This window comes from Phocoena sinus, chromosome 16, assembly GCF_008692025.1.
Source record: "Phocoena sinus isolate mPhoSin1 chromosome 16, mPhoSin1.pri, whole genome shotgun sequence".
In the NCBI taxonomy this organism is placed as follows: domain Eukaryota; kingdom Metazoa; phylum Chordata; class Mammalia; order Artiodactyla; family Phocoenidae; genus Phocoena; species Phocoena sinus.
This window is the reverse complement of record NC_045778.1, coordinates 68590181-68607111: the sequence shown is the minus strand read 5'-3', so window position 1 is coordinate 68607111 and position 16931 is coordinate 68590181. Positions and strand designations below refer to the sequence as shown.

Sequence of the window (16931 nt, the reverse complement as noted above, 5' to 3'; positions counted from 1 at the left end):
CAGGTTCAGGTTTAATTTGGGGGCAAGACTGCTTCTCAGATGATGCTGTGTTCTTCCACTGAGAATCATATAATGTCTGGTTGGCTGTTTTTGTGTGTGATTTAAGATGGCTTTTATCCAATGGGGGCAGGCATTAGATAATTACTCTTTGAGTACCTACCCTGCACATAGCAAGAGGTTCAGAACTGCCGCAAGTTAAAAAAATAAGTTTCACACCCTCAAGTGCTTCAGAGAACAGTGGGTGAGGTAGCCACAGGGAAATCTTTTGCAAACTCATAACTTTGAGCATGCCTTTGAGTTGTCTGACTTTTCATTTGGTCTTCAATCTGTTAATTTAAAACACTCCTAAAATTACAGGCTTCCTTGTAAAAGGCCTTTTCCGGAAACTCCTTCTCGGCTACAGGCCTACAAAAAGAAAGTGAAGAAGAGAGTGTTCTCTCCAAAGTTCTCCTTCTGCCCATGTAAAAACCATGCACTTACCCTGCAGGTTTATTTTAAATCCAACAGGTGAATTACCATGCTGACTATGAGAAAAATAAGTTGAATTACACATTGCCACAGGATGTACCTCAGCTGGTGAAGGCCAGAACCAATGCCGAATTGTTTAGTGAGGTAAGCGAGCAGCATCGGTGAGATCGTGGTGAGGGTTACTCACAGACGTGAAAATGAAGATGCAAGGATGGTCCAGCAAAACAGGGACCAGGGCCTATTCTGTCCGTGGAGAGGTTCATCAGAGGCGCCCATCAGGTTATAATTTTGAATTTTGCTGTCTCATGGCATGTGGTAGTTCACGGGGCTCCATGGATCCTAGCAATTGAATTCTCACTGTATACGCACATGTATGATGTGTGCTGGGACACACACACACACACACACACACACACACACACCTCATCATCAGTATCATCATCACCCTGATGACTTCTAGCTGGTGCTTTGCTGTGTGGGTAAAATTTAAGTTTTAAGAAGAGCAGTCTTAATCACCAGCTTCTTCCGGGAGTCACCACTAGGCTATGATTAGGCTTCTCATTCTAGTTGGGATTTGTAGGGCAGGAGAACATAGAAAGGAACTAACCTTGGATGGGGAGAGATCAATTAGGAGTTTGGGATTAACATATATACACACGACTATATATAGGATAGGTAAACAGTAGGGACCTACTGTATAGCACAGGGAACTATACTCAATATCTTGTAATAACCCATAATGGAAAAGAATATATACACACACACACACACATATACATCTAAATCACTTTTCTGTACACTTGAAACTGGCACAACATCGTAAATTAACTATACTTCAATAGAAAAAAATAAATAAGAAGGAATAACCTTTTCCATATGCTTATTCTGTGCTGGGCATTGGGATAGGCACTTTACATATGGAATTATTCAGTTGTTATAACCCCTTGGAGGCATTTACTACAGAGACACAGTTGGTGGCCTGGGCTTTGGTATCAGATAGAGAGAGTCAGGTGTTACTACCATGGCAATAATAATAACTTACATCTGTGTTGCACCTTACGTGCTTAGGTTATCTGTTTTCGTGTATACAATTTATTCTCACAGCCACCCTGAGACAGATAATATAATATTGTTTTTTCAAATGGTAAACTGAGGCCCAAAGAGGTAAAGTGACTTGTCCAAGGTCACATGATCAGGAAACAACAGCGCTAGGATGAACCCATGGGTCTTCTCTTTGCCCCCTCCCATTAGCACTGCCCCGCATGACCCTACAGTGAGGGGATCGACTGTGTTAATAATTGATGATATCACTTTGATAACAGCCAAAATTCTGGTCTGTAAACAGAAGAAGACTTTGTTATTGAAAAAACAAAATTCTGTTCAACTTTTGGCAGGACTCTGGATAGCGACTCCCATTCACCTGCGTTCTTGTTTGTCAGGTTAAGTACAAAGAAGGCTGGGAGAAGACAAAGGGGAAGGGATTTGAGATGAAGCTGGATGCCATGTCTCTGCTGGCCGCCAAAGCCTCCGGAGAGCTTGCTAGCAATGTAGGTTTTCTCTCATTAACTCAGAAATGCATGAGAAATTGTTCCGGTGAAACGTCAGTGGTCCCGCAGAAAAAAATAATGACTGTTAACATTGTAAACATCGCTATACTTTAATCTTCCACTGGGTTCGAGAAAGACTGGGAGGTGTTTTTTTAGATTTGTTCCCCTCGCACTTGTTAAACCATAGCCCCTTAGATGGCAAAGTTTCTCTCTCACAGTCGACTTTCCTCTTTCTCTCAAGATTAAATACAAAGAAGATTATGAAAAAGCAAAAGGCAAAGTCCTGGGAACTGCAGACACGAGGCTTCTGCACTCCCTGCAGGTTGCCAAGATGAGCAGTGAGGTAAACGCTTTTCTATCCCCCGAAGCTTCACTGAGTGTTGTGCTGCTCTGAAAGTCTTCCCCCGGCCTGCTTCACCGGAGACTGTTATTTTTTCCACTTCCGCTTATAGTTTCTTTCCTGGCTTGCATGAGAAGCGTTTCCTCTTTCTTTATTTTGGCAAAGGATACTGTTCTTTTAAAGTAGATGAGAAGCATGTGATCCCTAAGGGTGACCGGCATCTACTGTCCACGGCACAAGGTGATCGGCCACATCTATTCACTCTGCGGGTGTTTACTAAACAACTACTGTGCGTGAGATACGGTGTGAGACACTGGGGCCGTAAGAACAAACAGCACATAACTGGTTCCTCCCTAATGGAGCTTCATTCTACTGGGAGAGTTAGACAGGAGGCATCCTGTTTATGGAGGTGACGTCCTGGATGAATCCTCTCGTCCGAACACACACGATATTCAAAATGTTTAGCCACCAACTGGGGCATCCAGGCTCCAACCACTCAGAATGACACTGCTTGTAAACAGCTGTAATGGCTGGAGGTTAACTTTGGTAAATGTCACTTACCAGAAGCCTTTGGGGAAGGAAAGTTCTGCCAGAAGGTCAGACTTGGTTTCTAATTAAGACTTCGTCGTCAATGCCGAACAGGCAGAAAGGAAGCACGGGCATTGGTTTTCTGCTTTACGATGGCCTGCTCTAAGCTGTGAGGTCAGCTTATGCCGCTCTGGTGATGCAGTCAGATATAATTACCTAATGAGTCATGAAGGACCCAGGGCTTGAAATAGAATAAGAGTGTTGGCATCTGGGTCACCATTGTGGTTGTGCCTACAGAACAAGCCCTATGATGTGCACAGTCATGAAGCATTTGGCTTCAGTTTAGACAGAGAACAAATTGGTATTTCCCATTTGCAGTTGGAGCAAATGGGGCCAAAAAAAGATGGACTTGCCCAAAGTCATATAGTAGTCAGTGGTAGTGGTGGAGGAGTGGAGAATTAGACCCTAGAACTCTTACTTACTGGCACCGTGCTGCTTCTACTGTACTACCTTTCCTCACCATCACACCATCACCACACCACCATCATTATCACCAGAAACACCATCACCACCATCATCACACCATCCATCCTCATTGCTAACATTTATCAAGTGTTTGCTCTATGCCATCCCTGCGCTATGTGGGTTTGAGCTACTCTTTTGTTTACTTATCACAATAGCCCTCCAAGGAAATTGAGCCATTAGAGAGGTAATGTGACTTTCTAGAGGTCATCTAGCTGACAAAGGGCTGATCAGATTTGAACTCAAGCTTGGCTGGCCCTGGAGCCCAAGCTTTGTTATTTTGCCTCTTAAAGTTTCTACAGAAACCACGGGTAGAGCGTTCTCTTCCTGGAGCAACTGGGGAAAAAGAGTTAGGAGGCATTCCTCCCAGAGACAAAGTAGTGTGAGACCTCAGTTTCCAGGTGCCACCACCTTACAGAGCCAAGACTTGCATCACATCCTTTGGACAGACAGGTGCCATCGTCCAGAGTGCCAGTTCCTCATGGAAACCTGGCCTACTTTCCGGTGTTTTCACATCACTCCTGCCAAGGCAGGCTTCACGTAATATAGCGTGTTTTGGTGCGTTCAAGGTTGAATACAAGAAAGGCTTCGAAAAGAGTAAGACCCACTTTCACCTGCCCATGGACATGGTCAACCTGAGGCACGCTAAGAAGGCCCAAGCGCTGGCCAGTGACCGGGGCTACAGGAAGAAGCTGCATGGATACACCGCACTGCCTGAAGATATGAAGACTTGCTGGGCCAAGAAAGCCTATGGGCTGCAGAGTGAGGTGAGCCCTGGCCCTTTGCCAGCTCTCCCCACGCATCTCTTGCCACTGGATACAGTGACAATTTCAGAGTGATTTAGAACGTGTGCATGAGTCTGTTAGGTGACTCAGAGGACTAAGAAGAATTTCTGGAGATGTGCCAGGCCCAGGGAGGATGGATGGGGAGGTAGAGATGGAGAATGAGTCAGGACGGTGGAGACGAAAGGGTGGAGGATTGGGGCTCAGAGCTATTGCGAAAGTCAAGATGTGTCGGTAACGGGATGAGCAAAGAGGAAGCAAGTGTTGAAAATGGTAAATCTGGTAAATGTTAAAAAGTACATCTGGGAAGTGTAGCAGGTTGGCAGATAAGATCCTTAGGCGGAAAGTCTGCAAAGCCCTCTCTTCGGTAAGGCAGTGAGGTGTTTCAGAGTTAAGGTAGAACAGCCTCTTCTGATTACAAGCTGAGCCAGTGGCTTCACCCCCAAGCAGAGCTCTGCTCGACTATAACAGAGCGGAGAGCAGCTCTTCCACAGAGACAGATACAGGATCGAGGGCTTTCCTAACTCGCCCGTTAATTTCGCCCCATCCGCATCCACGTGTCTGATTAGAGCTTGGTTTTTCTCTTACAGCTGCAGTACAAGGCCGACCTCTCGTGGATGAAAGGCGTTGGGTGGCTGACGGAAGGCAGCCTCACTTTGGAGCAGGCCAAGAAGGCTGGGCAGCTGGTCAGCGAGGTAACCTGAGCCCAGGCCCCCAGCTTCTAGTCTCTCTCAGCCCAAGTCACCACCGAGAGAGCCACCTTTCCCTCTGATTCCTCCCCCAGCCCCACGCTTATTTTGAGTGAGACTCAGAAGAGCGCTTCTTCATTTTGCACGCATAGCACACCCTGAACTAACTTTCATACCCTTAAGCTTCCCGGGGAGGCATTTTGTAAGAAGCCAACTAAAAGTAGGAGTTGGATCCAAAGCCTCGTTCGGAACGGTTGTGATATACGGTTAGTCACGTAGGAAACATGTTTGTCGTGTAAGAAGTGTGTGATTCCTTCTGAATCAGAGAATCTGGTGTTTGGAGGTCGGCATTCTCATGGTGCGTGTGCCTTAAACTCACTGCAGACTTCGGGCAAGTCACTCAACACTGCCGATCCTCTTTCTCTCTTATAAAAATGAGAACGTTGGAAAGGATGCTCTACAAAGTCCCTGCGGCTCCAAGCCTGTGCTTCTCTTTATACCGTGTAGAGCTCGCGTTGGCAGCAGGCAGAGGAGGACTTTTGAAGGACATTTCTTTTGGAAATGGGACTATTGCGGGAGCTCTGTTTGGGATCTTCAAAGGGGTTTCTTATTTCGGTGCCAGGAAGGCTGAGTTGGCATTTCTCTCACGTATGGTAATAATAGTGACGATAACAGCTGCCATTTATGGACTGGTAATAATTATGTAACCACTGCTATCATTCATTGATGACTTTGAGTGTATTACATACCTGTTGTTCATTCGTTGCTCACATTTACTATTGCTATGTGAGTAGACACTAGTATTCTATTAATATCTCCATTTTACATTTGCAAGTTAGAGTGCATAAATAAGGAGGGTTCTCATTACTTAACTTCTCTGAGACCAACTGAAATCCAGGTGGAGCAAGCCGAACCCCATTTGACTTGGATGGGGTGCAGTAAGGGGACCTTCTGCCTTAGGAATGCCCGTTCCTGTCTCACTTCCTATACTGACTAATTTTCAAGCTCCTCAAGCTCCTTTGCCTTTTTCATGTCCCTGCTCTGCCCTGGGCAGAGTGGGTTCTTGGTTCCTCCCTACACACTTATGATTTGACCAATGCAGAGGCTGGGATGCCCGGGAATTTCCAGCCATGGGAGGGGCACTGTGACTTCCTTCAATTACATAGGGAAGGAGTTTTCCCATTCAACACACTGGAATGAGAAAGAAAAAGTACAAGTCTCTTTGGAATATTTTTTGCAGATTCATTTTTTTCCCGAAGGGAAGAAATTTTGGAGTTTTCCATATTCCAGTCCCTATTTTGGGTTCGACTAGTATCGACAACCCTCTTGCTGACAGCACTGGGGGCTCTGCTCGTCTCTGATCTCCCCACCACGTGAAGCTTTTGCTTCCATAAGCCATTCTCAGCAGCTTCCTTTCCCATCAACTCTGGCAACTCCAACGGAAAAGCCAGAGGAACCAGCCTCCGGGAGGGACAAGAAGTCCCCGTGGGGGGACAGAATTAGCACATTCAAATTTTGCCAGTTGCACTGTGGCTGTGAGATGGCAACATGATGAAGACAAGCCCAGTGATCTGGCACACGGAGAGCTGGGAGGGCAAATCCCACCTTGCCACCCACCTGTTGAATGTGACTCTTGGTGTTGCCCTTCGTTAGAGCTGATACTTCCTGGGTCATCCTGACGGCACCGTGAATAACAGCGATGGCGAGCGTAGTGAACACTTACTCTGCCCAGGGACTCGACTCGTGGGAAGTGTGGCATTGAAGCCTCTGTACCACCCTCAGTGAAGCAGCTTCTAGTGTTTTCCACACTGTACAGTCCAAGCCCGAGTGGCTCAGGTGATCCAGTGATGTGCCCAAGGCCGTGAAGCCGAATAGGTAGACGGGAGATTTGGACCTTGGGATTCATGGTTGCAAAGTCCAAGTTCCCTCCACCTCACTGTCCTATGTCAGATCTAGGTTTATAAAATGGATCCATCCCAGGGCTCATGGTAACATACAGGGTTCACAGAAGGGAAAATTCGAGTCCCCTTTCAGTAGTAGCAACTAAAACCAGCTCACCAGGGCTGGAAGTCTCAGGTCTGCATCGTCCTCTTTAAGCTATAGGACCAGCTGGAGCATCCCCCCTGGGGAAATGCTTGGGTCACAGAAGGTATGCGTGTGTATGCATGTGTGTGATGGTGGGGACAGCCCGATCCTAATGCCATGGGGTTCCTTTTCTTTGGAAACAGAAAAACTACAGGCAGAGGGTGGACGAGCTGAAGTTTACCAGTGTGGCCGACAGTTCCCAGATGGAGCACGCCAAGAGGAGCCAAGAGCTGCAGAGCGGGGTGAGTCCCAGGCTGCCCTTTCTCCACTGGGCTGCTGTGTCATGGGCCTGGGAACCTCTAGGGACAACAGCGGGTGCTGCCCATGCACGATCCAGGGACCGAAGAGCCTTTCCTTTAAATAGGCTGGACCCAGCTCTCTATGGGCTTCCAGGCCTCCCTGCCCCACCCCACTACACTTCTCCTCTGGTTGTTAAGGGCAGATGTCAACTGACATTATTCCTTTTCAGCTTTCAGTCTTTCCTAGTTCCTTCTTTCTTTCTCCTTCTTTTCTGTCTTATCAAAGACTCCATAATTCTGGAGCCAGGAGAGAGGAGGATAACATTTGCTTGTGGGATGTGTGCATTTCATGCCCACTTGAGCTCAAATGTGGAAGGTGGGACAACGAAACACCACATGTTATTTACATGTTAGTGGTCAACAGCCGAACAGGTGTAGCTGCTACCACCTGGCCAGGACGTTCCTACCTTTCCTTCCTAGAGGTCCAGGTACACCTGCCAGAAAGCATGCAATCAGCATAATTCAGAGTCAGCAGGAAGCCACTGCATGGAAACTCAAGCTGGGGAGTGGGAGAGGGTGGAAGAGAGAAAGAGCAGGAGTGATATGGTTTCCACAGAGGAGATGTTCACTCATGTTGCCTTTTTGGTTACTGTTCACTTTCCAGGTGTCAGTACCTGTGGAAACATTAGGTTTGATTATGGGGTGCAGGTGACAGGGGATGCTTCTTATTTTTCCCACCTGGGGAGTCTGTGCTCATCTGAGCCCTCAGGTGGGTTACTTTTTGTGGCCATGGACACTGTGGATGGGAACAGCTTGGGGAAGTCGACGCCTCCTCAAGGGAGAGGTGTGAAAACGAAAACCTTAGAGGGGTCTCAGGTTGACGCCCCGGCTACATTCTCCTCCCAGCCCCTCACCGCTGTTGCTCCTTCCTGCATCACCTCTTCTGCGTTAAGCCTCGCTTCCTGCACGCTGCCAGCAGCATCAGGTCTGGTTGGTCTGGTAGTGGACTTTCCACGTAAGACACAGGGAGCTGAGCGGCCAGCCACCTCCTCCCTTGCCTCCTGCTTCTGACTCAGTGCTCTCTCCCTACAGGTGGTCTACAAAGCAGGGCACGAGCAGTCTGTCCATCAGTACAGCATCAGCAAAGACGAGCCTCTCTTCCTACAGGCCCAAGCCAACGCCGCCAATCTCAGTGAGGTACAGCCAGAGGGAGTGAGCAGCCCAGGGCTCTGCTTCCCTGCGTGTAGGCGCCTGGTCCACAGAACCCACCGGCCATGTCGGTGTGTCTGTGTCAGCTGAGGCTGCGTACGTCTGGTCATTGTAAACAGCTCGTGACCAGTATCTTAGGGGGAGGGAAGACCAGCCTTTGGTAGGAATGAGCTGGTGGGAGATTTGAACCACTGACTCTAGGATGGGGTAGGAGGAAGTGGTTATTCCGGGACTGGAGTTAAAACAGCGTTAAGAGGGGAGTAAATAAGAGCTCAGACATTAGCTTCAAACTGCCTGGGTTTGATCCTTGTTTCTAACACTTACTAGGTGTGCAAGCTTAACCAGTTTCTTCGCTCTTGGTTGTCCCAAAACGGGACATGAGGGCACTCCTAGTCTCCTCGACATTAGGTCGCCTTGAGGCTTCAGCGAGCTGATGTATGCAAAACACTCAGAGGAGCGTTCACAGGGCAGTTGTTCCTTAGATACGAAAGCTTGCACAGTTCCAGCTTTCCTTCTCTGTCTTCTAAGGAGGGGCCTTTCTTGGCTCTTCTGCTTGGCTCCCAGGTCTTTAGGGTCCTGATCCGAGGAATGGGTAGAGGGGAGAATTAGAAGGAGCAACAGAAGCTAAACTGATTCACACACAGAAATGGAGGGAGCCTTCCAGAAGAAAGAACTTGAAATCTGGAGGTGGGGGGGCAGGACAAAAAATGGGAGGAACAAAGAAAAGACCCACATGGACTAGAGGCTGGGATCGGAAAGGAAAAGGGGTGCAGCTGGAGCAGCTGCTGGGCTGGTGGGGTGTGTGGACAGAGACGGAGAAGAGAATTTTCAGACATGCTGCTGTGTGTTGTGCAATGTTATTCCACCCGTGACAAGTCATTAAGACTTCCATGAAGACGCCTAGTATTTTCCAAGTCTTCTGGAGTTCAATTTCTGCCTCTTTTGGCCAAAGCCCTGTGTGGCAAGAGGCCTTAAGGCAGGAACAAGAAGGCCTGGTTGTATGCCAGTTACAGGTTTCTCTGGCTCTCAGGGTTTCTACAGAAGGATGTAATAGGTGTTTGCCTCTTGGAGAGGTCATTGAAGAGTCTAAGCGAAGCCCTCTCACGTGAGGATGATCTCTTTTCTCCTAAATCCCCTTAGAAACTGTATAAGAGCAACTGGGAAAAGCAGAAGGCCAAAGGGTTTGAGCTGCGTCTTGACTCCTTGGCCTTCCTGGCAGCCAAAGCCAAGAGGGACCTGGCCAGCGAGGTAAGCCAGTCCCCAGCTTGTACTCGACACCACGAATCCTGACATTTACATCTGGGAGGGTCTGAAAGTGTCCTGGCAGGTTTTTAGTCTCTCTGAGCCTCAGGGTTCTAATGTGTAAGATGTAGATAAATATGACCACCTTGCAGTGATAATCGTTGAAGTGTCTGGTACGCTGCCTGCTGCACACTGGTTTTTGGTAAGTCGTAACTATTATTATGAGCAGTGGTTGTGTGAGTGGTAATCCAAATCACTCATTTCACAGATAAGCTGATGCCCAGAGACATTCCATGACTTTCTAAGGTTGCAGAGGCCTGCTGACGGTTAAGAGTACAGGCTCTGGTGTCGGATAGACTTGGGATAAAATCCCAACTCCATCACCTACCAGTTTGTGATTTGGGGCAGGTTGTTTAACCTTTCAAAATCTCAGTTAACTCATGGGTAAATTGGTAATTGCAAAACGGTTATGAGGAAATGAAATGAATTGAGGTACATTAAGTGTTCTGTAGTCCAGTGCTGTCTGTTATGAGTCTGATGTGAGATGAGGAGCCTAGGACAGAATGTAAGTCAAACTCTGCTTCCTTCATCGAGAAAGTCTTGCTTCCAGAAAAACCCCCAATATATATACATGTGTGTATATATATATATATATATATACATTCTGTATCTATTGTGTATATATATATATATATATAGTACATATATATACAGAAAATATATCCGTAAATGTATATAGATATCAGCTGAACTAAACAGTGGCTTGGCAATGTGGTTGATTTCCGTTATGACACAAGCCTCTTATCTTATCAACTGGTAACATTTTACAAACCAGCACTTGTCTTCAGATGCACTTTGAGTGACACAGATTTATACCGTGCCTGGCTCATCGTAAGTGTTCAATAAATTGTGGCAGATATTAATACCGTTGTTCTTGCTGGCAGACTTGAGGGTAGAGCCCAAGTCTCCTGAAGGCCACGGTAATGATGATGTTGAAATGATGCCACACGCCAGTATTCTGTTACAGTTTTCAAAGCACTTTTATATTTATTCTTTTTTCGGATCCTCATTACTTTTGGCCCAGTGCTTTTTCAGGCCAATGTGCTCCCTTTTGCTCCCCATAACTCCTAAATATTTATATGTACCTCAGTTGTCTTTAATTTGAGCTTCTTTCTGAAACAGCAGTTGTTGTCTTTTTCATTTTGTGATGACTTTCTATTTATAATATTCTCACTGTTACCAAAAAAGATTATAAAGTGGCTTTCATGAAGGCAACAGGCCACTTAAAAATAAACCCAGAAATACAGAGACAAGATGGAATTTCACCAGGAAATTGAGAAGACTGTTCTATAGCTGAACTTTCAGTTTAGCTCTGAGCTTTCTGGCAGTCCAGGTGTAAAAGGAAATAATGAGTAGTAATATTTGTTTTCACTGTTTGATCAAAGGAAATACATCAGTTGTTCTAAGGAGGCAAGCTTTTTATGACACTAATTCTGATAGGATTCTGTTGTATGGCTTTGCTTTAACCTTCTTGCATGGCTTGATACTTAATTCCTTTAGGAGATGCTAATGTACCCCTGCTCTCTTCCTCTCATTTAGGTGAAGTACAAGGAGAACTATGAAAAGTCCAGAGGGAAACTCATTGGGGCTAAGGGTGCCCAGGGGGATTCGCAAATGAGCCACTCACTGCAAATGTCCAAGGTGCAGAGTGAACTGGAGTACAAGAAGGGATTCGAGGACACCAAATCCCAGTGCCATGTCCCCCTGGACATGATCCACCTCGTGCATGCCCGCAAGGCTCAGCACTTAGCCACAGACATAGGCTACAAGACGGCATCCCATCACTTTACAGCTTTGCCCACAGACATGAAAGTGGAATGGGCCAAGAAGGCTTACGGTTTACAGAGTGATGTAAGCTCTGTGTGTGGGTTTATGTGTGTGTGTGCTGGTGTTGGTGCCAGGGTTTTCCCAAACCCTTCAGGATGTCGTTTATTCTCTGAGATACCTGTTTTTGGATCCCTAAGTGGAAACATTTTAGCTTCCTAGTGCTTTAACTTTTACTCAAACTATGCCCATTTTAGATTCTATACTACCCCCAAAAATCATCCAGTTACTCCTTTCTTCTTGGAATTCTGATCTACATATGTTTTCCGTATTTCTTTTTCTTGCAGGGTGGTGGCGACAGTGGGGTGGGAGGCATGTATTTGTGACCTTAACTGTGGCCTGCTCTGGGAGAGCATCCCTGGTACTCATTCTAACGTTGGTAGTCCCATTTTTAGAAAGGGCACCTTGCTAGTCGTCAACAACCCTCTCCCCTTTCTCGTTATATTCTTTCATCTTCGGTTGACTCTTGCAAGAGAAAGTGGGTGAACCGAACAGGCAGGTCAGTTGCAACCAGACTGTCACACGTGGGCGTGGGGTGGAGGCAGCGCAGACACACCCTTCCAGGTAGAGCTCTTTCCCGATCGAGAGGTGATATGCTAGTTTTAGAGACGTGTCCACTTAAATGGCTTTCCATTAAAAGTACTCCTTCAATGGCAAGGGAAAAAATGAGAAATACCCCCCACCCCGCACCGAGCTTCCTAAGAAGGAACTGGCACCGTGGGAAGCCTCGAATGTCTTGTGATATTCCCTCAAATAGCTCCCCACCTGGGTTCTGTTGTGAATTCTCATTTTCTTCTCCCCTGCATGTCATTTTAAACAAGAGACCAGGCAAAGCAGACAACGAGGACGGGCTTCTTCCGGAGGTCTGCGTGGCCTGTAATGAGGGATGCGGCTCATTTGGCTCCTGCGGCCCCACCCCCAATGGCGTCGGGCGGGGCCAAAGCCGCTGGCAGCAGGGCGGCTCCAATTAAGCGGGAAATTAATTTACATTTTGGAGCCCTACCTGTGACTGTGCAGAAATAGATAAGACAAAAGTGGCATCTAATTTGACTCAGCTGGCACCAAGGCGACATTGGGGAGCTGTTAACAGCCCTTTAAATGTCCGCACACCAACAATGGCCTGCCTTTTTTTTTTTCTTTCCTTTCTCCTTTGTCAGAACCAATACAGGGCAGATGTGAAGTGGATGAAAGGCACGGGCTGGGTCGCCACCGGGTCATTAAATGTGGAGCAGGCGAAGAAGGCAGGAGAACTCATTAGCGAGGTGAGATTCCCTGACAGCGTGCAGCAGGCCTGGCTGCATTAGGCGTGCGGCATTTCTGTATAAAATTAAAATAATTTCCACTCAAAAGGCAAAGCTACATGAAAGGCCTCAAAACCCAGACTAAGGCTGGTAATTAGAGGGAAACTACATACCAAACACACCCCAGTAGGGGCCCAGAGAGCCCTGGCCAAAACAAAGTGGGTGACAAATGATATTATGAATAATAATGACAATCAAACAGAGCTCAATTGCTACCCACCAACTTACCTTTTTAATGAAGCAACACGGGACAGATGATAAAAAGATACATTTATTGCACCTAGAAAGCCCTTTTGTGACTTCACGCACGTTTTCTCCCTCTTTCTTTCTGCAGCAGGCAGTGTTAACAGTTTTTGAATATTCATGTGGTGTCGAACACGTGACACGGTTCTGGTTCTTTTTTGTTGGAGGGTCTCATTTCTATTTGAATCTCACTCCCGTCTACTTGCAGCCACCCTCGCTGGACCTGAAGGCTTATGAAAGGAGCCCTTTCCTCGCATTTTAGGGCAGTATCCCTGAGCAGATCTTTTAAAGATTAGATCAGGGTTTCTCAACCTTGGCCCTGTGGACGTTTTGATAATTCTGTGCGGTGGGGCTGTCCTGGGCCTTGTGGGATGTTTGGCAGCATCCCTGGCCTCTACGCACTAGATGCTAATGGTACTGCTTCCCATTATACACATCACTTAGACTTCGAGATGATTCCTTCATGCATCAAAGTCTGGCATCCAAGGGATCTTTTTGGAACCATTTGTCCCATGGTGGTCTTAATCTTCTACCACATTTTGCAAACTTATTCAACAGATTTGCTTATCTTCCGTGCTTTATACTTAGTCCTCAAACTTCAGGAAGGCAAGACATCTTGCAGCAACTTTTCCCAACCATCTCATTCCAGTTTGGCACATTTCCAGTTTAGTGTCAAATTGGATTGGCCTCTAAATTTTCAGACAGAATGCCAGGCACCGTGAAAGAGCCACAAATGCACACACACCTGTCATTTAAAGCAGGAGTTAGCAAACCTTTTTTTGCAAAGGACCTGATGGTAAATATTTTTCATTTTGTGGGCCACACTGCTTCTGTTGTAACTGCTCACCTCTACCATTGTAGCATGATGCAGCCATAGACAATACGTAAATGAACGGGCACGACTGTGTTCTAATAAATCTTTATTTACAAAAACAGTTGATGGGTCAAATTCAGCTGGATATTGAACTGTCTTCTTAAGACAACCCAGTATACAAATATCCAACCCAATAAATAAGGAAGTGTTTCTAAAATAATTGTTTGATTGGAGAAAAGATATACTTCATAATCCCGTTAAGATAGCCACTGTTTTCAGTCTACTGGAACTGTAATTTAAAAAAAAAAAAAAGGAATGAATTGAAGCATAATTTTCAGAATACTTCAAAATTGGGTATCTAGGACTTTGTTAGCATTTGTATTTCTTGTAATTTTTTTTTTGTTTTACTCAGCCTCTTTCAAACTGTATGATGACTCCTTTCAATAATAGCACCCTTTTTCTTATAACCCTTATAGAATTATTGTGTATGTTAACTGAACCGGTTTCTAAAGTGATTAGATAATGTACAGTCACTGACTTAAATGCAAGGGTTTTGACTCTGGTAGTCTCTGCCCAATTCTTCTGTGGAAGGAAAATAGAAAGCTTCAACTGATAAATGTAACTGTGAGTGTTCTTTCTTGCTTGGGAGACCTGAACTAAAATATGTAAACAACTGCAAGACAGTATTTGAAGGCTATATAAAAAAATCCTTTACTAAGTGTGTATCCTCTAGTATTTTACTGGTATAACCTAATTTTGAGATGTTTTCTTTGCACCAGGTAGAAATCCTTTAATGTTAATTGACACGAGGTTATTCTTAAATTGAAACAAATATTAACCTGAAGGCACCTAGGATATAAAGATGGAGGAAGCCGAATAATAATTATGTTCACAAATTCACTCTAATCTCAGACAACCTATGATTTTCTCTTTCAAATGGCATGAAAGAACAGCACAAAATTCACAGCTTTGATCTTTTTCTGCTCAACAGAAGAAGTACCGTCAGCATCCAGATGCTTTGAAGTTTACCAGTATTAAAGACACTCCGGAGATGGTCCAGGCCAGAATTAGTTACACCCAAGCAGTGGATGTAAGCGATAATGTATATACATTATGACTCTAAGAGTGGGCTCTTCTTTCAACCCTGCGATTGAAGCCCAGGGGTTCTTGGCTTGCTCCTTCTGTTGTTCTAAGGATGAAGGAGCTTCTTATCCTTTGTTGAGGGCTCACCTTAGTGGCGGGGCCTCCTCATCAGGATGTAGATGGGTGTTAACCGCTGCTCTTAGGATACCAAGGAGGGCTCCACCACCCCACTGCCCCATGCTTTCACTCCTCCCCATTTGCATGTCTCCAGGATTTGTCTGTGGTCGAGGTCTTTTCCCCTCTCCTTTTGTTTTGAAGCATTGTTTTCGGACATGGGACTTCTGGGCGAAATTCTTGGTAATTATAACACCTAGGAATTAGAATGCCTAGGGCTTCTTGGGACACACGGCAGGAATTCTTGCTTTCCGAATTCTCCCAAAGACTTTGAAAAGGATTTGGGTCTGATTTATGTACATTAGACTAACTTTCGAGCCATTTCCCATACTCCCTTTATAAAATGAAGCCAAGATCTGGCCTTTTGCCCTCCCAGCGCAGGGTTCCTTGTAAACTAGACGGAATGATGAGGTCCTCTAAAAATTCATGTTAAGACATGGATTAGCCCTGGTCGGCTGATTCTACTGAGAGGGGCCCCCAGGTCATTGCGCAGGGTGGACGTGCCTTTTAAATATCTTCAGACCATTTAACTTGCCATGAGGGTAATTGACAAAACTTGGTGGGGAGGGCTTTCAAAATGTCTCCCTTGCTTCCCAATTGACCAGATTATTCCTGTTGGGCCTTATTCGACAGGCATTCTGAGATGGCTTGAGTGCCTGTCAGAATATGTTATGGGATGATTTACAAACTTACGGGTTTAGAAATGTATAATTTCTTGACCATCACCCCTTCAGAAGCAAATTTAATTCTGAGAAACACAGATGGTCAAACAAGAACTTTTGTATGGAAAAAAAAAAAAAGAAAATAGCTGCTTTTTTCCTTATCCTAACCAACTCTAGGGGGCACTGCTGTGATACGTAGAAACTTGGACACATCTAATAAGATTTGGGATGGAAAAGCCTGGTTTAGAAACTTTCTCTGGTGGCAGATGCCAACTCCATGTGTCATTGCTAACTACTAGAATTATCATAAGCCCAGATAAGAGTTCTAGATGAATAGCACCCCAGACCCACCCAGGAAACGTTTATTAGCACAAGATTCCTTGAGGTGGCAGGAGGGGAGGAGGGTAGAAGGTCCAGAGAAAATCTCGCCTGTGGAAGAGCCATTTTCTCTTGTGCCTGCTGAATTTTGATGTCCTTTCCTAGCTTATAGTTAATAACGAAATTACTAGATGTTAACCAGCCATCATTTTCTCATTTGACACCCATCTCAGCAGTGTGCTACAAGTGGAGTATTAACTGAGAGGGAAGTTTCAGCCTGTCATGTTCTGGGCTGGGAACTAGAACTCCGGAGGGAATGAAGTACATGTCACCGCGCTTAGCCGTACGAGCCAGGGAGAGGCAGGGCGCCCAAGATCTTGTCTCTGTGCTGAGATGGCAGCTGCAGTGCCCTTGTCTCCTGGAGTGTGACTTGGCTGACGGCTGTATGGGGGAGGCTTCTGGGTTTAATGCAAAACCTCTCTCCATCCACAGAGGTTATACAGGGAACAAGGAGAAAACATAAAGCATCATTACACACAGACAGCGGATCTCCCGGAAGTCCTGCTGGCCAAGCTGAATGCCATGAATATCAGTGAGGTGAGGCTGATGGAGGGGGCGGGGGCTGGTTTTAATTACTGGAGGTTCAGGGACCTGCACAGTTGTACTGCATCCCATGCTCAGAAGCGTCCTGTTCTTCCACACTTGGTTTAATGCTCTGCTGTCACCATGTTGAAATTTGTTGAGATTTCTGAACAAGGGGCCCTATGTTTTCCTTTGCACTGGGCCCTGCAAATTATGTAG

The 16931-nt window shown here is 45.9% G+C and overlaps 1 protein-coding gene across 7 annotated transcripts in view; it reads left to right on the top strand.

Moving 5' to 3' along the window:
• Positions 1–16931, top strand: part of NRAP (nebulin related anchoring protein) — a 74421-nt gene that overhangs the window by 32395 nt on the left and 25095 nt on the right. For all 7 annotated transcript variants that reach the window (XM_032609313.1, XM_032609312.1, XM_032609311.1 and 4 more), the window contains 12 exons: positions 508–612; positions 1908–2015; positions 2257–2358; positions 3975–4172; positions 4778–4882; positions 7105–7203; positions 8293–8397; positions 9550–9657; positions 11251–11562; positions 12693–12797; positions 14885–14983; positions 16623–16727. In XM_032609313.1, the coding sequence (XP_032465204.1) occupies positions 508–612; positions 1908–2015; positions 2257–2358; positions 3975–4172; positions 4778–4882; positions 7105–7203; positions 8293–8397; positions 9550–9657; positions 11251–11562; positions 12693–12797; positions 14885–14983; positions 16623–16727 (1551 nt within the window). The remainder of the gene's footprint in view (positions 1–507; positions 613–1907; positions 2016–2256; positions 2359–3974; positions 4173–4777; positions 4883–7104; positions 7204–8292; positions 8398–9549; positions 9658–11250; positions 11563–12692; positions 12798–14884; positions 14984–16622; positions 16728–16931) is intronic.